Source organism: Schistocerca piceifrons, chromosome 1 (genome assembly GCF_021461385.2).
Source record: "Schistocerca piceifrons isolate TAMUIC-IGC-003096 chromosome 1, iqSchPice1.1, whole genome shotgun sequence".
NCBI classification, from domain to species: Eukaryota; Metazoa; Arthropoda; class Insecta; order Orthoptera; family Acrididae; genus Schistocerca; species Schistocerca piceifrons.
The window spans coordinates 576409274-576433247 of NC_060138.1; the positions used below are offsets into that span (position 1 = coordinate 576409274).

At 38.1% G+C, this 23974-nt stretch overlaps 1 protein-coding gene across 2 annotated transcripts in view; it reads left to right on the forward strand.

Annotated features, from left to right (window-relative positions):
- Window positions 1-23974, forward strand: part of LOC124802050 — a 196465-nt gene that overhangs the window by 64401 nt on the left and 108090 nt on the right. For both annotated transcript variants that reach the window (XM_047263119.1, XM_047263120.1), the window contains exon 5: window positions 4663-4917. In XM_047263119.1, coding sequence (XP_047119075.1) covers window positions 4663-4917 — 255 coding nt within the window. The remainder of the gene's footprint in view (window positions 1-4662; window positions 4918-23974) is intronic.

Consider the following 23974-nt stretch of genomic DNA (forward strand, 5'->3'; position numbering starts at 1 on the left):
TAAATTAGTTTGCAGCCAATAAACTTATATGTTATCCCGACAAGACCAAAAGCTTATGTTAGGACTGTCTTAAGACTGTGAACATAAAACAATATTATGAGAAGGAAAGTTGCTACTCACCATACAGTGAAGATGCTGAGTCGCAGACAGGCGCAACAAAAAGACTTTCACAATTAAAGTTTTTGGCCTTTGGCCTTCATCAACAATAGACACACATACGCACACCACACACTCGCACAACCACCGTCTGGTTTCAGTTCACGAGACTGCAGTTATGAGTGTGAGCTGCGTTTGTGTGAGTGTGTGGTGTGCATATGTGTGTGTATTGTTGACGGAGGCCAATGACCGAAAGCTTTAATTGTGAGAGTCTTTTTGTGCTGCCTGTCTGCGACTCATTATCCCCGCTATATGGTGAGTAGCAACTTTCCTTCTCATAATACCATGAATAATAAATGTGTCAAACTCTTAGGAATACATATTGATGCCAAACTCAATTGAGTAAAGCATATCAGCCAAGTTTGTAAAAAGATCTCATGAGTGCCCTGCCTCATGTGCAAACTGAGTACTATGCTTGGCAATAATTATCTCTGTATGGCGTACTCCCTCTTTTTTACCAGGCTTAGGAGACTAACAATGGTGGAGCTGTATATGTATTTGTCTGCACTCTTTGTCAAGAACAGCATTAAAGAATGTGTTATCAGGGAAACAATTCATGGACATGACACTAGAAATAAGGTAAAAATTGACATCCCAAGACACAGGCTGGCAATAACAGGAAACTCCCACGAAGTTAATGACCTTAAAATTTTTAACAAGTGTCCTCTTGCTGCTCGATCCTTGTCATTTAAAAAAATTAAAATTAAATGACTGGCTTGCAAAGAATCAGTGTTACAGTATAAAAGCATTCTATGACCTGGACAATATTAATTTTAATATTTAAGATTGTAGCTGTTTATAAGATACTTCATTTGTACATGTAATATGAACATTAAATTTTAATACTTAGATTGCAACTGTAACTTGCTAACAGTGGGAAAATACTATTCTACTTTATGTGAACAAAGGTGAATAAAGAATTTGAATCTGAATGTGATCATGATGATGAGGGATTTTAATGCAAAAGTAATAGAATTTGCCAAGATGAACAACATATTTGTTACCACTTCCTTCCAGAAGAAAATGTGTAGGAAATAGACCAGGTGAGGACAAAATGGAACAAAAAATGAAACTTGACAACATTATATCAGATAATAAAGAAATTATACAGGCTCTTGTAATCCTAAGCCGTTAATTTCAGGTCATCATAGACAAGTGAGGTTCACAGTAGGAAAAAAAATATGAATTTATATTGGAAGAAACTCGTCAGGCAGGAAATTAGAAATGTAGCTAATGAGAATTTGTTTCAGGATAAATAATTACACAATATTAAACTAAGCAAGTTAAGCATTGCAGATGATGAGTATTATATAGGCAAACACAAATGTTATAATTATTTCCAAAATGGTAATTAGACAAACATCAAGGGATATTGCAGCTATAAAGAAGTCATATGTAATGAAAGTCCCAAATAAAATAAAATAGTTATTAAAAAATGAAGTTTCAAGCAGACTAAGGTAGGAACTCGACAGAACACGTTGAATGGAACAAAGAGATCAAGCAGTGTATTCTGGGGCATTTGAGGAACTACAATGAAAATTTTTGACTTGTCAAACCATTGAAATCAACAGAAATATGAAGAAAATAGAATAGACAATTATTTTGACTAGTACATAACATTTCATTGATTAAGACGACAGATGGTACAGTAACTAACAATGAAGTAGAAGTTTTACAAGAATTAAAAATCTCTTTCCAGGTTTGTATAATTCAAAAGCTGAATGACATACTTAATAATGGTGTTCCACAAGTAATACCAGATGAGATTTGTAATGCCATTCATTGTATGAATAAAGGGAAGCTGCCTGGAGATCTCAGAAATGATTACAACTGGAGAAATAGTAATACAAAGAGAACGTCAGAAAGTAAATGTTACACGTCTTGTTTGACAATAAGACTATTGCACAAGACTGGTGCATTGTCAGAAGAGAGTAAATATTCCGTATTTCCTGCGGACACATTCTGTTGCAATATGGGTAAAAGGTGCATCACTTTCTATGAGTGAGATGGTGTGGCAACTTGAAATTTACTCTAAAGTTGAAGTATACGGAACAGAACAATTCTTGCGGGGCAGACATCTAAATTGCACCCTGATTCATTTTGAAATTCTGATGTTGTATGAATCAGATGCAATGTTGGATCCAGATATAATGAAATGGTGTCAGGAATTTGACCAAGACTGCACAGGCATGGAGAAGTCTTGAGGATGCCTTTCTCAACAAGTGTATGTCAAATGGCTGATGATGATTGTTTTTTTTTATTATGCGAATTATTTTATTCAAAAATGTCAATCAATTTTTTTAAAATAGAAGCATGAGAATGAAGAAATGCGAAAATAATTTTGTGTTGGAAATTGATAATGAGAAAGAGTGAGATGTTCAAGTTGAAATTGGGTAGAAATAAAGTATTTTGCTAGTGCTGTCAATGAATATATTGCATGTTACATCAAGCAGACACCTTTTCAGGAACATTGTCATTCTTGTGGTAACTTGTCTGGAAGTTTTCTTGTAAATGCCATTTGTGACTAATAGGATACAGTTTCAAGTGCTAATGAGATATAAAACTAACTACCACATAGAAGTAATGTGCTTATTTTTTCTCTTAGTGGAGTTCCGTTTAAAAGATTTTTAGTTTGTTGCTCTCGGTAAATGTCTGTTGTTACTAGAATAATATTCCTAATGAAATATGACTGCCACAATTCACAAGTATTTCTTTTAAATTTATGTGTAAACTCATTCGTATGTGAACTGTGACAGTGGCATGCTATAAGAGGAAAAGTGCCATAATTTTTAAAGATGTCAGTAACCAGGTTACTGCTTTGCACAGGGGGACAAAATGTTTAAATAGCTATTCCTAATTAAGGAATTTTCTCTGCAAATGTAATTTGACAAAATGTTGCTGCGATTGGCCAATTTTGTCATTACATCTTACCAAGGGAGGTGGCTCAGTGATCCAAGCACTGCACTCATATTTGGAATGAAAGGGGCTCTATCCACTATCTGGCCATTAAGACTTAGTTTTTCTTGTGATTTCATTATATTGATTATGGCAAATGTTGGGATAGTTCCTTTGGAGATGACGGTAGATTTCCTCTCCCCATCATAAATTGCATTCCTTCTCTAATGATCTCATTGTCGACAAGGTGATAAACTCAAACCTTCCTTTCTTCGCTGAACTTCATGAATGTCACAGTACAGCATTATATTACTCATGTTCAATACTTATTTGCTGCAACCATCTTAAATTCCCTAAAAAAGGGTGTATCCCATTACTTTGCGGTGCGCAGTTACATGTATAACATGTGAGTTGTGAGGCTGAAATATGATTGTAGTAGTAACATTGCTTGGGGAAAAGCACAGTTGAAACTGTGAGAATTGTTGTTTGCAAGAAGTGAGACAAGAAGTGCTCTTCACTGCATCCTCTAACATTAATGTCTGAAACATAAGAAATACTTTATAATTGGTTTTCAGTATCTAAAGGTTAGTGTGTACCATTCTCTGGTTTCTTGGATTTTGAAAATAGGTACTGTGGTTAATTAAATACTGTGCGTTGACATGGTCTTCAAAATCAAAATATGGTAAAGGTTATTGGCTTGATGGTACCATGGATACACATGAAACTACAAATCTAAAGGTTTAACTTCGGCAGCAGAAAGTCCAAATCTTCTTCCTTTTTATTCTCTTCTCCCCCTCGCTCAACTTAATCAACATAACTTTCCCATTTCATAGTACTTTTTGTGTTTTAAAAATATTGAACTGTATTGTTGTTTAGATTTCACATTAAATTTTAGGTCCCATGTAGCTGACTTGTTAATATGCAGGAGATGGTTTGATTTTAAAAAAAGTGCAAACAAAAATGGTGATAGGGTTACACGTTTAGGAATTTTGTTAAGATGAGCCACATTTGGTTTTTAGACTTTTCTGCGACTTTAAATTATTACTTCGAATTATTCAGACATTCCAACCCCATAAGAGATATTTTATTACTGGTGTCACAGATTTAATTAGTTTTCCCCAAGATATTCATGATCATACAGGGAAAAATAAAATATGTAAAACTTGTGTATATCTTACTTTTTTCCATTTTCGATAAATGAGTGTTATGTAGCTTAATAATGTAAAGAGGGACCATCCAGCCCAAAGTGATATTTTGTGATTCAAGTTGCATATGTATGTGTAATCTTTTAATAGAAATGTGAATTGTGTTTTATTCATCTCATGACATACATATGTCAGAACTTTATAATACAGTTACAATGGTTTTTACACAGTGAACAAATGTAAAATATGTGAAAATTTAGAGGAACACCCAGTACTTCTGGTGTTACGAGTGAAGTGAGACAGTTAAAAGAGTAATGTGTTCAGTGTCTATCTCTATTTTTTACCATTTAATGAATGGAGCATGTTACTTGCATCCATGGTTGGTCTTCTGTTTCATTGCATGTATATTTCTTCTGTCTGCCGTATGTATCTTAATTGTTAAAAACTATTGGCAAATTGTTCACAGGTGTGTGCTGGTATGTGCACAGGTGCACAGTTGGTCATTAAAGGGATACTTCAAGCTAACTGCAGTGATTTACCAAATAAGTATATGGCCAAGAAACTGGTGGAAAGGTAGTACAAAATCAAATTCTAATAATACAACAAAAGATAAATCCCACGGTGGTATTCCAGCCAGTTTAGAGAACAATATTTCACTACCATGCACTGGAGAAGAAGCAATGAAAAGATTATTGGCATGTAAGGGTAAAGATCCATACAGGTACGTTCTGAAACAATATTATTGATTTACAATTAACATATTAATAGCCATAGCTATCTTGTGCTGTTGTTTTTGCTCAGCCTCCCTGATTCACTGTTTGTGCTAGTGATCACCTTACTTTCTCTTCTTCTCAGTTAGTGATATAGAATTTATGATTTGTTTGAAAGTAAGGAACAAAGAACAAGTACTGCACACATTTACAATACTTACAAATAACATACAAAGAAGGATATAATTTAGGCTTAGAGTTTATCAACATGCACACTGAAGATTATACACTATTTCTAAATTTAATATGTGCATAAGTATATTTATGTTTATCATCATACCTGTGCAAAGTTGAATACCTGGAAATAATTGATCTGATTAGGTATTGACACTGGAACATTTTGAAGTATTATAGTTACAGTGCCCAGTGGAGGTTATTAATTAAATGGTAGTTGACCTCCCAAAAATGATGTGATCAACTGCTGTGCGAGTGAAAGAAAGCATTAATAAAGAATTACATGCTTTTGAAACAATGGTAGAAATTGACTCTTGATGTTCTGGTCCATATGATACAGAGAGCTATATTGCCAAGTATTCTAAAGCAATCGATATGTCTCTAAATTCTTACTTAAAAGTACACTTTTTGTTATAATTTTATTCTTAATAATACACTAAAAATTATTTTAAATACAGGGTGTTTCAAAAAGGACTTTACAACTTTAAAAATCCATATAAATTTATTGAAATAAGATATAAAGCTGGGATTAGAGTTATTTTGTAGGAAAACACATCAAGTTTTTTTATTAAGTTCAGGTAGAGAAGCCGGCACAGGAGGTACAAACACACTATCCTTGATGAATCCCCATAAAAAAATTGAGTGGTTTTGGGACTGGGGAATGTGGGGGCCACGCAATTGGTGCATGATGGCAAATTCATTGACCTGGAAAGCGGTCACTGAGAAAATCCCAGACATCAGTCAGGTGGTGGGTGGTTCATCATCTTGCATGAAGTAAACATTTTGTTCTTGGTCATCCTAATTCATCTGTGGTATCACAAATTGTTGTAACATGTCTAGGTACACTATCCCGTTGATGGTTCTCTCAGAGAAAAAAAGGGGCCGTACACTTTGGTCTTACTCAGTGCACAAAAAACATTCAATTTAGGACTATCACAAACATGTTGAAATGTTTAGTGCAGACTTTCACTGCCTCAAATCCTGCCACTTAATTGAAAAGTCGACTCATCAGAGAAGATTATTTTGTCCAGGAAATGTTCATCCTCATGTAATCGATTTAACATATCCACACAGAAGTACTTTCAAGCAGTTTTATGAGTGTCTTTTATTGCTTCTATGATCATCTGTTTGTACAGTTTCAAATGCAAATGGTTTCACAACACACGCCAAACAATTGTATGTGGGATTTGCAGTTTGTGAGACGCATGCAGGGTTGATTTTGTAGAGTTGTTGACAAAACTTTGTCTCACTTGCTTAGTGACATCGTCAGATGTGCTTGGACGACCTGATGATTTCCCATGTCTTACCGAGCGCCCTCTTTCTGCAAAACATTTATGCCACTCATAAATTGTAGGCCTACTAGGAGTATATTTAGTGTACTTAGTACAGAAATTACGCTGCACTGTTGTAGCCGACTTCAATTCTTCAAACCAAAACACACCGCTAGCACGCTCTGGTCCAGTGAAGGCAGCCATCTTTAACACAACTGCCGCTAGCACTCCTTACGGTTAGATTCAGTATTATTGAACTACGCGAGACAAAACTTGATGTATATCACTACAAATCGATGCTACAATCACCTCTGTAGGTACTGTGAATTAATTTATATGGCTTTTCAAAGTTGTAAAGTACTTTTTGAAACACCCTGTAGTTACAGAGAACTGCTTTCAATATAGCTATAGTCCCTAAGGCTGCATCCTATATGAGTAACAAAATCAAGTTACAGTTTGTGAGCTCTAGATGTGCGACATAATGGCTACAAGCAGCAGCATCAGTTGACATGGTTACGTGTCCTATATGTAAGTGACAAATTCCTGCTACAAATTGAACCAATCAGCTGACTGTAATTTTGCTAAGAAATGGATGAATGTTGTTTCTTGGGAGTAAAACAGCATAAATAGCCTGTATTAGGAAAAATCAGGGGAAAAAGGAGTGCTATATGCAACACATACTTCATAGAGAATTGAAAGACAAAAAATATAACCTGACCTCCATCACCTGCAGGAATAACTTCTTCTGCAGTATTTTTTTTAAAGTAAATTGGAACAACATTTACTTGTTGTTCATTGCTTTGGCCACGACTCTCCTTACTTGATCAGACGTGAATGAGTTATGGTAATTTTTCTGCTTCATGTTGCACATTTAGCGTCTCTTCAACAATTTTGATACAAAGATTTGTGCAACATCTTTAGACTTACTTTAAAAAAATTACAGGACTGAACCAACTTTCCTGCTTAACTTTATTGCACTTATTACAGTGATAAGATTCAAACTCACAGAATTCAAACACTATGTGTTGTAGAGGGTGGCAGGCAATGCTTTTAACATCACTGACATTTTATTTCCTGAAAGTGTTGCATACTGTTGGTGGCTTCTGTAGCTTATGTATTGTATTTTTATTGGTCCTGTTATCTACAAAAGCAGTTTATGCATAAGAAATTGGAAAAGTCAATTTATGTGCATACAGGTGAAGGTGATTTCTGTGCGTAATACTCATTTAAAATTACAAATACTATGCTTCACACATTTAAATATTAGCTGAGAAACCAGCATTGCTCAGTTACGTATTTATTCCAGCCTTCTATTAGTCCATCTTCTCATCTTCCCCCTCTTTGTCCATCTCCTCCTCTCCCCTTCCTCTTGTCCATCTTTGCCTCCCCCGTCTCTCTGTCCATCTCCTCCTCTCCCCATCCCCCTTCCGTCTTTTCATCTCCTCCTCCCCCTCTGTTTGTCCACCACTCTGACCCCTACTTCAAAGAGAGATTGGTGATTTTTACCCCCATGGTATTTTTTCCAGATAGTAGGGTAATGTATGTACCAAGTGTGGTTGAAATTGATCCAGGGACTTATGAACTGATGTTGAACATATGCATATGTAATGTATGTTGCACAACTATATGTCTGATTCTCTGTTGTTTTACACCATACTACTCCAAGGAGTATATTAAATTTTTCAGTGATATTCAGCCGTATGGTCTGATCTTAGCTCCCGAAATATGCTAACAAAATTATTTGCTTGCTGCCATGCTCATTCTTGCAACCCGATTGACACACTTAACAGCAGAAATAAGAGACAGATGTTACTCCACACTTTTAAAACTATTTGAAATCAATTCAATACTGGAAATAAAAACCATCAGATCCTTTTCAAATGTTTTTATGTCATGCATTCTCATCCACAACCCTGCCCCTAGCGGTAGAGGGGAATCTCATTCGCATATTATTTTTATACCATAAGTAAGTCATGTACCTAACAAATTTGGTGTTCCGAGTTATGCTTTGTTGTCTGTCACCCCCCTTTTCATTGCAATGCCTCTGGGATGTAGATAGTTCATAAACTCCTTAGAGATTCTTTCCAGATGGAATCTTTAAAGAATCAAACTTGCCTGTATAAAACAACTCTAACTTTTGATTACTTTGCAAATGAGTTATTGTATTAAATATTTGACTTTAAGTGTGCAGATGAGAAAAAGTTTTTTATATTAAAGTTTGTTGAAAGTTGCTAAGTGCTCTCATTATCAAACACTAGGTGAGTATAGACTGGGTAATCTGCTCTCTGTTTTAAGAACAGCTAGTTTTTCACACATCTTAGTGTTTATGACATAATATCTCCTGAACCATATGTCATACAATGATATAATTTTGTGGGGACATTCAGTGGTGTTTGTGGCTACAGCATGCAAAATGTGTTGCGAATAGATTTGCTACTAAATTAGTAATACATTAAATCATCATGCTTGATGTGGCAATGTCACACATTTCAATGTTTATGATGTTATATTTCCAGGACTGTGTGTTGTAAAATGATATAATTTTGCAGGCACATTTAGTGGTGTATGTGGATTCTATATGCAAAATGTGATGCAAACAGAGTAAGTGTAAAGAAGTAGTAAATTTAAACATCATGTTTGATCTGGCAGCTTCACTACACGAACAGCAAAAATGTGATAAGCGATAAACTTTTTTCCTTTCTTCATTTTTTGGGGGAGGCAAATGTATGAGAACCCTCATTTAAATTTAATTGTTACTGTACAAAAGAAACAGAAATGGTTCCATTACTGACCTCGGGGTGCATCAGATTTAATTAGACTCTACTCTGACAGGTGTTCAGAAATAATTTTAAGGTGGACAGTAGTGTGTTTGATGATCTCTGCTTGCTTACCATTGCTCAAGAAGAACCCAACTGTTAGACAGACTTCGAATACCATACTTATCAATCTTATCATCTATCACATCAGAATCTTTTGATAAGTGAATAAATACTCCTATCGATTACTGTTTCTTGTTCATCAGGCAAATGCTGCTGTTGATTCTTGTCTCTTGTTCATCAGGCTTAGCATACAATTAAATCACTCACAAGTGGCAGTAATTATTGATTGTTTATTTTTGAATCTTTGCTGTTCTTTGCACATGATGTCCACCTCAGTAGCTCTATGGTCAGTGTGACAGAATGCTGTGCAAAGGGGCCCAGGTTCGATTCCCAGCTGGGTCCGAGATTTTCTCCACTCAGGAACTGGGTGTTATGTTGTCTTCATCATCATCATCATCACAATCATAATCATCATCATCATCTAATCCCCATTGACACACAAGTTGCCGAAGTGGTGTCAACTAAAAAGACTTGCACTAGGTGACCGGGCTAACTGACAGGAGGACCTTCGCCACACGACATTTCATTTCATTGCACATGATTTTGTTTTTATTTACAAATTCTATAAGTTTGTCATCCACAACCCTTTCTAGTATTTTTGAAATGCAAGGGTAAAGTGTGATACTCCTTTAGTTAAATGCATTATCTCTACGACCATTTTTTTAATAGTTTGGGATTACCTTAGACATTTCCAATAAATTGAGGAAAATGTGCACTTGAATTAAATGGTCACATAAGTGTGTAAATAGTTCAACTAGCTTTAGAGCACTCTTGTTTGAGATTGTTGCAGGGACACCATCAGTGTCTGCAGAGTAATAGTTTTTTAGTTCGTTTATTGTCTGTATTGCTTTTGCCGCTTCATTTGTTTGACAGTGATGATGTACGTAGACCTGCATGTACTTCTTTTATGTTTATTCAATTGAGTATTCTCATTTATGTTTGATCTTATCGTATTATGTGCAACACCTGTAGAAGTTGTTATATAATGTGTTGGCAACATCTAAACGGTTTATAACTTTTTTCTTTTCTTGTAAGAGAGTTATAATTTTACATGATGCTCAGTTTTGTGTGGGTTTTTTTTTTTTTTTTTTTTTTTTTTTTTTTTTTTTTTTTTTTAACACTCCACATGGCCTTTGTTTTATTTGTTGAATTATATTATGTATTTGTCAGTATACATTATTCTTTGCTACTCGTTTTACTTTTCTTAGAATTTTGGAGGTTTTTTTTTTTTTTTTTTAAATCTAAAAAAAATACCATACACTTAATCATCTGATGAGTTATTCAAGTTAGACATTTCATGTAGAAGCCTCCTCTTTCTGGCATGAAGCCCATATTCCCCTTGTGACCCTGTTGTTTGTTCTAGTGTTGCCTGTTATGGTTAGAGTTTTCTGTGGAAAGGCAATTTGAAAATAATGGGCTAATACAACAGAAATGGTTGATATTCAGGGATATGACAGGAACAATCATGTGAAGCAAAAATCTTTGTATGGACATATACCTTATTTCAAATGGTTTCCAAATGGAACACATTTAGTGCACATTTGTTTTTAAGATACTGGCATGCATGGCTGTCTCTCTCTCACCAACCTGATGTTTTGCTCTAGCCCAACTTACCTTGTTGCATGCATCAATGTCCTATAAACACGTGTATGGTGAATATTACATGTGGAAAACTTGTACCCATTTCATTTGCAGTGTGTCCACAATCTTCACATTGGCAACAGTGGCACATGACTTGAATTTTGTCACTGGTTAAATGACAGTCATCATTTGCTTCCATTAATACTATTCACTAATGATGCCACATTTATATAAAATGGAATCACAACACACGTAATAATCATTGAAGGTCACAGCAATTATAAATGCTACAGTGGAAACCAATTTCCAAGTTCATTTTTCGATCAATGTTTGGTGCAGCATGATCAGTAACATATTGATAGGGCCAGTCATCTTAGACGAGTAACTGACAGTACAGAATTACTTGCATTTTGAAAAATATATTTGTTGAACACCTTGAGGACATTCCTTTGGCCATGTGCACCTCATCGTAATTCCATCATGGTGGAGCCCCTCCTCCTTTCACCAGACCTGGGGGAATGTCATAACCTCACTTACACTAATTGGTCATGATAATGCAGTTAACTGGCCACCAAGGCCACCAGAACTTACGCCACTAGATTTTTGTTTATGGTGCTGGATGAAATCTGAAGTGTACAAATGTAAGGTGAATAAGCCAGATGAACTGCTTGGGCACACCATGGGCACTGCTGTCCTCATTAGAGAATGTGTAGAGGCACATTGACAAGCAGCATAACATGTAGAATGAGATTTTCACTCTGCAGCGGAGTGTGCGCTGATATGAAACTTCCTGGCAGATTAAAACTGCGTGCCCGACCGAGACTCGAACTCGGGACCTTTGCCTTTCGTGGGCAAGTGCTCCACCAACTGAGCTACCGAAGCACGACTCACGCCCGGTACTCACAGCTTTACTCCTGCCAGTAGGTAGGAGACGAGATACTGGCAGAAGTAAAGCTGTGAGTACCAGGCGTGAGTCGTGCTTCGGTAGCTCAGTTGGTGGAGCACTTGCCCGCGAAAGGCAAAGGTCCCGAGTTCGAGTCTCGGTCGGGCACGCAGTTTTAATCTGCCAGGAAATTTCATATCAGCGCACACTCCGCTGCAGAGTGAAAATCTCATTCTGGAAACCTCCCCCAGGCTGTGGCTAAGCCATGTCTCCGCAGTATCCTTTCTTTCAGGAGTGCTAGTTCTGCAAGGTTCGCAGAAGAGCTTCTGTAAAGTTTGGAAGGTAGGAGACGAGATACTGGCAGAAGTAAAGCTGTGAGTACCGGGCGTGAGTCGTGCTTCGGTAGCTCAGTTGGTGGAGCACTTGCCCGCGAAAGGCAAAGGTCCCGAGTTCGAGTCTTGGTCGGGCACGCAGTTTTAATCTGCCAGGAAGTTTCATATCAGCGCACACTCCGCTGCAGAGTGAAAATCTCATTGTGGAAACTTCCCCCAGGCTGTGGCTAAGCCATGTCTCCGCAGTATCCTTTCTTTCAGGAGTGCTAGTTCTGCAAGGTTCGCAGAAGAGCTTCTGTAAAGTTTGGAAGGTAGGAGACGAAATACTGGCAGAAGTAAAGCTGTGAGTACCGGGCGTGAGTCGTGCTTCGGTAGCTCAGTTGGTGGAGCGCTTGCCCGCGAAAGGCAAAGGTCCCGAGTTCGAGTCTCGGTCGGGCACGCAGTTTTAATCTGCCAGGAAGTTTTAACATAACATGTGCTTCCAAGAGTGCATAAACGCACTGAAGCTGACCGTGGGATATTTGAACATTTGTTGCAAACTGCACAATAGCTGTAATGAGATGTGTATAATGCTTAAAGGTGAATATGTGATTGATATTTGTAAAATGTATGTTGTAAAGTTTACTAACTGTTGTACAATTGTAAATGTGACAACATATTGAAAAATACAGAAAATAAATAACAATGCACCGTAAATGTGTTCTATCTCAGAAACTGTTTGGAATAGGCCGTATGTCCATACGATGTTTTTTGCTTCAAATGATCATTGCTGTCGTACCCCAGAATATTAGCGATTCCTCCAGGTACACCCTGTATATCAGTGAAGGTGTCAAATTATTCACTTAACCCATTAATTCTGTAAGCCTGTGACTAATCTTGTGTCACCAACACTGCCAAAACCCATACAACCATATAACAATGCCAACACCATAAAGAAATAGGAAAAGCCAAGAAAGAAGAAGAAGAAGACACACCTTTAGTGTAAATTCAAATCAGCAGTAGTGTTGCATTTTCTTATGTATTTTCTATTCGCATAGTTGTTTTTGGGCCTAGTCTTGCTTTATTTTGCACTTTAACGTAATTATTTATTACATTCCATTTTTATTCATCCATCCATTAGTAGCTGCATTGTTACTGTATGTGTAGGTTTGAAATTCAGCTCGCCAAGAGTGTTGTTTCTTAATATTTGCTTGTTTCTACTCAGATACTGGTCCGTAATTGTCTGTCAGTTGTTTGGTCATGTTTTATGTGTTTCTCTGTTTGTGTATGCTTTCTTACTGGTACTTTTTTTTTTTAATTCGTAGTATGAAAGAGGCAATTTATTGCAAAATGTACATCTTTCATCTTTCCTTGTTTGTCCAGCAGGAAATGGTGAGTATACATTTATTTCCCATAGTGCAGTTTTGAAATTCACAGTCAGTCTCTTCCTACACACATTCATAGTAGTAATGATTTTTTTCCTATTGTGAATTCATGGACTTCATTATTCTGTCCAGGTGTTACGCATCATGTCTAATAGATACCAGATGAATTAACACATTCATCTTGTGTGTTAGTTTCAATATTTGTTCCAGAAAATCTGTTGTGTTCCTTCGAAACACACTCAGTGGCTTATGTATCTGTGTCATTTAGGCTATGATTTATGCACCAGAGTTTTTAATACTTTTCACAATGAATTGATTGCCAGGCTTTTACTGTAGTAATTTGCTACAATTTCTTCCTTGACTATCACTTGAATTTTCTCTATCTACATCTATATTTATGCTCTGCAAGCCACCTTGCGGTGTGTGGCACAGGCCACTTTCTGTACACATCCCCCCCCCCCCCCCTCCTTTCCTGTTCTAGTTGTGAATGGTTGACAAGAAGAAGATTGTCTGCCTCCGGTAGCTGAGTGCTCAGCGCGACAGACTGTCAGTCCTACAGGCCCGAGTTCGATTCCCGGCTGGCTCAGAGATTTTCTCCGCTCAGGGACTGGGTGTTGTGTTGTCCTAATCATCATCATTTCATCCCCATCGACGAGCAAGTCGCCAAAGTGGCGTCAAATCGAAAGACTTGCACCAGGCGAGCAGTCTACCCGATGGGAGGCCCTTGTCACACGTAAGTCACAAGTAAGAAGATTGCCAGTAAGCCTACACGTGGGCTGGAATCTCTCTGATTTTATCTTTGTGATTGTTTTGCAAGACATATGAAGAAGGAAGCAATATTTTTCTTTGGAACATACACTCACAGAACTTCAACAGTAAACCACATTGTGATGCAGAATGCATCTCTTGCAGCATCTGCCACTCGAGTTGGTTGATCATCTCCGTGATGGTTCCATGCATACTAAATGAACCTCTAATGAAATGTGCTGTTCTTCTTTGGAACTTCTCTGTTTCTTCTATCAGTCTTATCTGTACAGGTCCCATACTGATGAACAATATTCAGCTATTGGTCGACTGTTGTTGTTGTTGTGGTCTTCAGTCTTGAGACTGGTTTGATGCAGCTCTCCATGCTACTCTATCCTGTGCAAGCTTTTTCATCTCCCAGTACCTACTGCAACCTACATTCTTCTGAATCTGCTTAGTGTATTCATCTCTTGGTCTCCCTCTACGATTTTTACCCTCCACACTGCCCTCCAATACTAAATTGGTGATCCCTTGATGCCTCAGAACATGTCCTACCAACTGATCCCTTCTTCTGGTCAAGTTGTGCCACAAACTTCTCTTCTCCCCAATCCTATTCAATACTTCCTCATTAGTTATGTGATCTACCCATCTAATCTTCAGCATTCTTCTGTAGCACCACATTTCGAAAGCTTCTATTCTCTTCTTGTCCAAACTATTTATCGTCTATGTTTCACTTCCATACATGGCTACACTCCATACGAATACTTTCAGAAATGACTTCCTGACACTTAAATCAATACTGGATGTTAACAAATTTCTCTTCTTGAGGAACGCTTTCCTTGCCATTGCCAGCCTACATTTTATATCCTCTCTACTTCGACCATCATCAGTTATTTTGCTCCCCAAATAGCAAAACTCCTTTACTACTTTAAGTGCCTCATTTCCTAATCTAATTCCCTCAGCATCACCCGACTTAATTAGACTACATTCCATTATCCTCGTTTTGCTTTTGTTGATGTTCATCTTATATCCTCCTTTCAAGACACTGTCCATTCCATTCAACTGCTCTTCCAAGTCCTTTGCTGTCTCTGACAGAATTACAATGTCATCGGCGAACCTCAAAGTTTTTATTTCTTCTCCCTGAATTTTAATACCTACTCCTAATTTTTCTTTTGTTTCCTTTACTGCTTGCTCAATATACAGATTGAACAACATCGGGGAGAGGCTACAACCCTGCCTTACTCCCTTCCCAACCACTGCTTCCCTTTCATGTCCCTCGACTCTTATAACTGCCATCTGGTTTCTGTACAAATTGTAAATAGCCTTTCGCTCCCTGTATTTTACCCCTGCCATCTTTAGAATTTGAAAGAGAGTATTCCAGTCAACATTGTCAAAAGCTTTCTCTAAGTCTACAAATGCTAGAAACGTAGGTTTGCCTTTCATTAATCTTTCTTCTAAGATAAGTCGTAAGGTCAGTATTGCCTCACATGTTCCAGTGTTTCTACGGAATCCAAACTGATCTTCCTCGAGGTTAGCTTCTACTAGTTTTTCCATTCGTTTGTAAAGAATTCGCGTTAGTATTTTGCAGCTGTGACTTATTAAGCTGATAGTTCGGTAATTTTCACATGTGTCAACACCTGCTTTCTTTGGGATTGGAATTATTATATTCTTCTTGAAGTCTGAGGGTATTTCGCCTGTTTCATACATCTTGCTCACCAGATGGTAGAGTTTTGTCAGGACTGGCTCTCCCACGGCCGTCAGTAGTTCCAATGGAATATTGTCTACTCCGGGGGCCTTGTTTCGACTCAGGTCTTTCAGTGCTCTGTCAAACTCTTCACGCAGTATCATATCTCCCATTTCATCTTCATCTTCATCTACATCCTCTTCCATTTCCATAATATTGTCCTCAAGTACATCGCCCTTGTATAGACCCTCTATATACTCCTTCCACCTTTCTGCTTTCCCTTCTTTGCTTAGAACTGGGTTTCCATCTGAGCTCTTGATATTCATACAAGTCGTTCTCTTTTCTCCAAAGGTCTCTTTAATTTTCCTGTAGGCGGTATCTATCTTACCCCTAGTGAGATAGGCCTCTACATCCTTACATTTGTCCTCTAGCCATCCCTGCTTAGCCATTTTGCACTTCCTGTCGATCTCATTTTTGAGACGTTTGTATTCCTTTTTGCCTGTTTCACTTACTGCATTTTTATATTTTCTCCTTTCATCAATTAAATTCAATATTTCTTCTGTTACCCAAGGATTTCTACTAGCCTCGGCTTTTTACCTACTTGATCCTCTGCTGCCTTCACTACTTCATCCCTCAAAGCTACCCATTCTTCTTCTACTGTATTTATTTCCCCCATTCCTGTCAATTGCTCCTTTATGCTCTCCCTGAATCTCTGTACAATCTCTGGTTCTTTCAGTTTATCCAGGTCCCATCTCCTTAAATTCCCACCTTTTTGCAGTTTCTTCAGTTTTAATCTACAGGTCATAACCAATAGATTGTGGTCAGAGTCCATATCTGCCCCAGCAAATGTCTTACAATTTAAAATCTGGTTCCTAAATCTCTGTCTTACCATTATATAATCTATCTGATACCTTTTAGTATCTCCAGGGTTCTTCCATGTATACAACCTTCTTTCATGATTCTTAAACCAAGTGTTAGTCATGATTATGTTGTGCTCTGTGCAAAATTCTACCAGGCGGCTTCCTCTTTCATTTCTGTCCCCCAATCCATATTCACCTACTATGTTTCCTTCTCTCCCTTTTCCTACACTCGAATTCCAGTCACCCATGACTATTAAATTTTCGTCTCCCTTCACAATCTGAATAATTTCTTTTATTTCATCATACAATTCTTCAATTTCTTCGTCATCTGCAGACCTAGTTGGCATATAAACTTGTACCACTGTAGTAGGTGTGGGCTTCGTATCTATCTTGGCCACAATAATGCGTTCACTATGCTGTTTGTAGTAGCTTTCCCGCATCCTATTTTCCTATTCATTATTAAACCTACTCCTGCATTACCCCTATTTGACTTTGTGTTTATAACCCTGTAGTCACCTGACCAGAAGTCTTGTTCCTCCTGCCACCGAACTTCACTAATTCCCACTATATCTAACTTCAACCTATCCATTTCCCTTTTTAAATTTTCTAACCTACCTGCCCGATTAAGGGATCTGACATTCCACGCTCCGATCCGTAGAACGCCAATTTTCTTTCTCCTGACAACGACATCCTCTTGAGTAGTCCCCGCCCGGAGATCCGAATGGGGGACTATTTTACCTCCGGAATATTTTACCCAAGAGGACGCCATCATCATGTAATCATACAGTAAAGCTGCATGCCCTCGGGAAAAATTACGGCTGTAGTTTCCCCTTGCTTTCAGCCGTTCGCAGTACCAGCACAGCAAGGCCGTTTTGGTTATTGTTACAAGGCCAGATCAGTCAATCATCCAGACTGTTGCCCTTGCAACTACTGAAAAGGCTGCTGCCCCTCTTCAGGAACCACACGTTTGTCTGGCCTCTCAACAGATACCCCTCCGTTGTGGTTGCACCTACGGTACGGCTATCTGTATCGCTGAGGCACGCAAGCCTCCCCACCAACGGCAAGGTCCATGGTTCATGGGGGGGTTGGTCGACTGAGGATTTGTAAACTACCTCCTTAGTAGACAGTCTACATTTCCTGAGTATTCTTCTGGTAAATCTCAGTGTAGCATCCGCCTTTCCCACAGTTAGTTTTACTTGGTCATTCCACATCAAATTGCTCCATACTCATACTCCTAGGTATTTCATGAAAGTAACAGCTTCTAGTGATCGTTCTGCAATCGCTTAGTCATACAATACTGGGTCTTTCTATCTATATACACACAATACATTACATTTATTTATGTTGTAGGTCAATTCCTACTCCCTGCACCAAGTGTCGTTCCTATGCATGTCCTCCTGCATTCTGCTACAATCTTCTAGCATTGCAGCTTCTGTGAATACGGCAGCATCATCTACAAAAAACCTTATGCTACTTCTGATGTTGTCTACTACATCACGTATATATAATCTGAAAAGTGACGGCCTATAACACTCCATTGGGATATGCCTGCACACACTTTATATCTGAAGACTTCTCTCCATTGAGAACAACATGCTGAATTCTATTTGCTAGAAATTCTTCAGTCCAATCGCACAGTTTTTTTATTTCATATAAACTCATATATTTGGTTCATTAGATGACAGCGCAGAACTGTATCGAATGAAGTCTAGGAACACAGGATCTACTTGTGCATCAGTATCTGTCACCTTCTGGGTCTCTTGGACAAACATAGTGAGCTGGAGAATTTTTGGCTTCCAGAAAGATCATAATATTAGAGCATAAACTGTTTATCACAATTCTACAACAGGCTAATTCAGAGATACACGCTTATAGTTATGTGCACCTTTTCAGTGACCCTCCTTGAAAATGGGAATGACCTGTGCTTTTTCTGATCATAATGAACACTTTGCTCCTTCAGAGACCTATGGGACACTGTTATTAGAAGAGGACAAGTTCTTTTGCACACTCTATGTACAGTCATGTTGGTATCTTGTCAAGTACAGTCGCCTTCCCTCTGTTGTTATCAATTTAAGCTGCTTTTCTTTCCCACGGTCACTTTTTTCAGTATTGACCATTTTGCCATTTGTGCGATGATTTGAAGGAGGTACTGCAGTGCGATCTTCCTCAGAAAATAAGTTCTGGAAAAAAACATTTATTATTTTGTATCTTTGTGTATTGTCCTCAGTTTCAATGCTGTTACAGTCAAAGTGTGTCAGTACAGATCTCTTTGATCCATTTACTTATTTAACATAAGTCCAAAATTTCTTGGGATTACCTGTCAAGTCTGGTAGACAGAATTTTACTTCTGAATTCATGGAACACTTCACATATGGCCCTCCTTGTGCAATTTATTTATTTTGAGGCTTCAGCTATATTTACATTTGCAGTGCAGCACTCTTTGATTTCGTAGCAGCTTTCTACTTTCTAACGTGGCTGTGAAATCACAGGAGGATCTTTTCCATTCCTCATAAATTTGCTCGACACCTACCTGTCTGAAGTGTATTGTACAGTGCTCTTCAACTTTGTTCAGTGATACTCAGCGTTACTAGTGCTGGAGATTAAATTTTCATGCTGATTGCTCAGGTAATCTGAAATCCATTCCTTGCCTTTGTTGCTAAGATAATGCTTTGTAATGGCCTTCTGAGCAGTGACTCCCTATTCTACACTGAGTCGGAAAGTTCTGATATGTTTGGCACCAGTAGATTTTAGATATTACCTTAATGAGTTGCTTTCCTTATTAACTGCTCAAGGTGATTGTCAGATAAGGCATTTAAAACAGTTTCACATGATTCCCTGTGTCTAATACTCACCCTAATCACTTGATCTCCCAGTCTGTAGTTAATACAACATGACCAGGAAATTTTCATGAAATATTCTCCAAAGTTTCCCCTGTAGTTTTCCTGCCTTGTTGGCTATTTGTTGCCAGTCCACTGTACTTTTGTTTTCCAATATTCAGTGAATGATTCATTTCAGGAGCATCACATAAATTTTTTAGCATTGTAAATTTATTGTGAGTTGAAACTTGTTTTCCATTTTCTTTACTAGTAGTTGTTTTAGATCTAACAGATTGCATGTGTGACATGCATTATGAATTGAATTTTCCATTACAGATTGTTGAAAGTGACCTACTTGCACACCCATCTCCCTTACTTTGTGCAATGCGACACTTCTTTTCCTGCACCTCTTTTATACTTTTGTTCTCGTATACCATTTTTGACCACTTGTCAGAAAAACGCCAACATTTCTCACAGAAATTTTGATGTATGTTGTGTCGCAGGTGGTTTGCATTTTGGTGCTTGAAATTTATTAATATCAATTTTTAGTGCACTGTTAATAAATTTTAGACTGGATACATATGCGTTTACTTTTGAAATCTCATTCTTAGAATATACATATGCTTTCTTTTTACTTGCAGTATTCACATTTTTTCAAGGAGATACATGAGCTACTTTTACACTGGCTGCCATCTTGCATCCATCCATATAGGATATAGACTAATCTTTCTTAAAAAATACTGTACTCTTGTATTACAATAACTGCAGTTAATGGGCGGAAACAGAAAACAGAAATCCCTACAGGTTGCCAAAACAGTTCATGCACATTATATGAATATAGCACACACTTTCACTAAACATAATTCGAATAATATTTTATAGTTTCCACGTGGAAATTATAAAATATTATTCAAATTATGTTTAGTGAAGGTGTGTGCTATAATCACAAAGTAGAAGAAGCAGGAATGGTATTGGAAAAATGGCCTTAAAGTATCCCATATAAGATTGTCTGATGAAGTTGAAACAAAATACGCTTATCTAATTATTATCTCATGACAATATGAAATAATGTGGTCATGAGCTCCTAGCCAAATTTGCATGAACTACTGGCTTACAAGGCATTGTCAAGTAATAACTGACAGCTGTTTCATCATTGGCCTCATTCTTATATAGCTTCACTGCTGACTGTGATGCCACTGGTGCTCAGTCCATTGTCAAATTAGACAAAGTTTACATAATGTGATTAGATATTTTATAATTGTTTACAGTTGTCAGATATACGAGGTGCATTCAAGTTCTAAGGCCTCCGATTTTTTTTCTCCGGACTGGAAAGAGATAGAAACATTCGCATTGTTTTAAAACGAGGCCCCGTTCATAGTCAATACATCCCAGAGATGGCAGCACTGTACGGCAGATGGAATTTTACCGCCAGCGGCGAAAATGAGAACTGTTGTAAATACTTAAAATGGCGACGTTTCCCTTACTTGAACAGCGTGCAATCATTCATTTTCTGAATTTGCGTGGTGTGAAACCAATTGAAATTCATCGACAGTTGAAGGAGACATGTGGTGACGGAGTTATGGATGTGTCGAAAGTGCGTTCGTGGGTGCGGCAGTTTAATGAAGGCAGAACATCGTGTGACAACAAACTGAAACAACCTCGGGCTCGCACAAGCTGGTCTGACGACACGATCGAGAAAGTGGAGAGAATTGTTTTGGGGGATCGCCTAATGACTGTTGAACAGATCGCCTCCAGAGTTGGCATTTCTGCGGGTTCTGTGCACACAATCCTGCATGACGACCTGAAAATGCAAAAAGTGTCATCTAGGTGGGTGCCACGAATGCTGACGGATGACGACATGGCTGCCCGTGTGGCATGTTGCCAAGCAATGTTGACGCGCAACGACAGCATGAATGGGACTTTCTTTTCGTCGGTTGTGACAATGGATGAGACGTGGATGCCATTTTTCAATCCAGAAACAAAGCGCCAGTCAGCTCAATGGAAGCACACAGATTCACCGCCACCAAAAAAATTTCGGGTAACCGCCAGTGCTGAAAAAATGATGGTGTCCATGTTCTGGGACAACGAGGGCGTAATCCTTACCCATTGCGTTCCAAAGAGCACTATGGTAACAGGTGCATCCTACGAAAATGTTTTGAAGAACAAATTCCTTCCTGCACTGCAACGAAAACGTCCGGGAAGGGCTGCGCGTGTGCTGTTTCACCAAGACAACGCATCCGCACATCGAGCTAACGTTACGCAACAGTTTCTTCGTGATAACAACTTTGAAGTGATTTTTCATGCTCCCTACTCACCTGACCTGGCTCCTAGTGACTTTTGGCTTTTTCCAACAATGAAAGACACTCTCCATGGCCACACATTCACCAGCCGTGCTGCTATTGCCTCAGCGATTTTCCAGTGGTCAAAGCAGACTCCTAAAGAAGCCTTTGCCGCTGCCATGGAATCATGGCATCAGCATTAAGAAAAATGTGTACATCTGCAGGGCTATTACATTGAGAAGTAACGCCAGTTTCATCGATTTCGGGTGAGTAGTTAGAAAAAAAATCATTTCGGGTGAGTAGTTAGTTAGAAAAAAAATCAGAGGCCTTAGAACTTGAATGCACCTCGTAACAGCTGATGAGATGCTAGCATACACATTGTACCACAGTGAACTACACTCTTAGTAACACACACACACACACACACACACACACACACACATTTTTTTAGTAGTAGTGATTAGCGTCTTCCTTTAAATGCTATTGATGTTTAATGTTTCATCTTTTGAACAATAATAGTATATTTTGCTTACATTAGTCCTCAAGCTTTAAACATGTGTCGCCTTAAAAGGATATCAGAAATAAATCATTTAAAGGGTTACTAAAAATTAATTTTCTTTCATTATGGAACCTGCTATGACGAAAACTGCATTATTATTAAGCCAAAGATGAATACTTCAGCGATTAATAATTTTTAGTGCAACTGCAGATACAATCATACAAAGAAAGTCATAAGTAGCAGTAATTATTACTTACATATGTCACATTAAGAAATCCACACCATTGTCTTCGCAGTCTGACGTAGATGTCTCACTTTCAGAGAGATTTACAATGAAAGGTTTCATAGTGTCCCTGCCAGTTTCTCTGTGGTAATCTTCATTCTGCAGTGTTTCTTCGTGTCTTACACAAGGCGCTCATGCAAATATTCGAGATGCTGTCTATTGCCTCAAGTGTAAATTTATCAAAATCTGCAATTTTAAATTATTGTTCTTTTCTGCAATATGTACTTTCACCTGATCCCATACCAGCTTAGCTGGATTATAATGATGATGATATGGGGGTAATCTAACAATACAGTGTCCATGCTGCTTTGCAGTTTCGTCTATCTCATAAACTCTGTATGCAGGCTTGTGGACATTGACAAGAACCAGTAATTATGCTCTGGTATGTGACGAACTATAGGGCGTGCCATTAGATGACAACCATGCAATGATGTCAGCCTGTTTGGAATTGGTATTTGAAGCTTTGTTCAGTTGCACAGGTTGGATGCTCACATTATCCATAACAATAGCTGAACACTCAGGGATATACAGCAACAGTTGTTCTTTAAACCACCATTTGAAGACACTGGATATCATTTCAGAATCCTAATCTTCAGAATTCTTACCCTTTGATGCCTTAAAAACCAGCTTCCTCTGGGAAATAAAGCCAGTTTTTACTTATATGACGCGAATCACTACAATTCTCTTATCCTTGCCAACTGGAACTTTTAACCCACTATACCCGTAGCTCTTCTTCCAGCTTGTAGCCCTTGCATGGGTTTGATTGATGAAAGTTCCATCTACATTATAAATTCAAGACATGCCAAGTTACCTGACCTCCTGCATTGTTCTCAACAACACAATCCTTGCAGCTACAATATTGCTTCGTTCCATGAGTGATTTCCTCTAGTTGTTCATTTTCTGATATCTGAGCCCCATGTCTTTCAGTGCCCTCAACATGCTCCATTTGCTTCTGTTAAAATTTTTGCTTCTTTCATATATGAAAGGTACTGTCAGATGTATTTGCCTTTAGCATACATGTAGAACACTAGATTCTGCAAAAGTTTTTCACAAAATCATATTGCTCACTCTCTTCCGTTTTGCGATTGTTTTGCTTGCTTTGTGACTTGAAAACAGCTGAACCACAGGCTTGCATAGACACCTTAGATTTGATGGATATTCTTTGAATGGACCTGAAACCAATACCATGTGTTTCAGCTGTCTCCTCTGGGTATTTGCCAGTAGTTGAAATGTGACTTGTGCCGACATGGATTCAGCAGAAGACTGTCTTGTAAAGTATAGATACAAATGAAACATTATTCCTCTTGCATGTTGTGATGATTGCTTACCATTGCTCATGATGAACGCTATGAGGGAAAA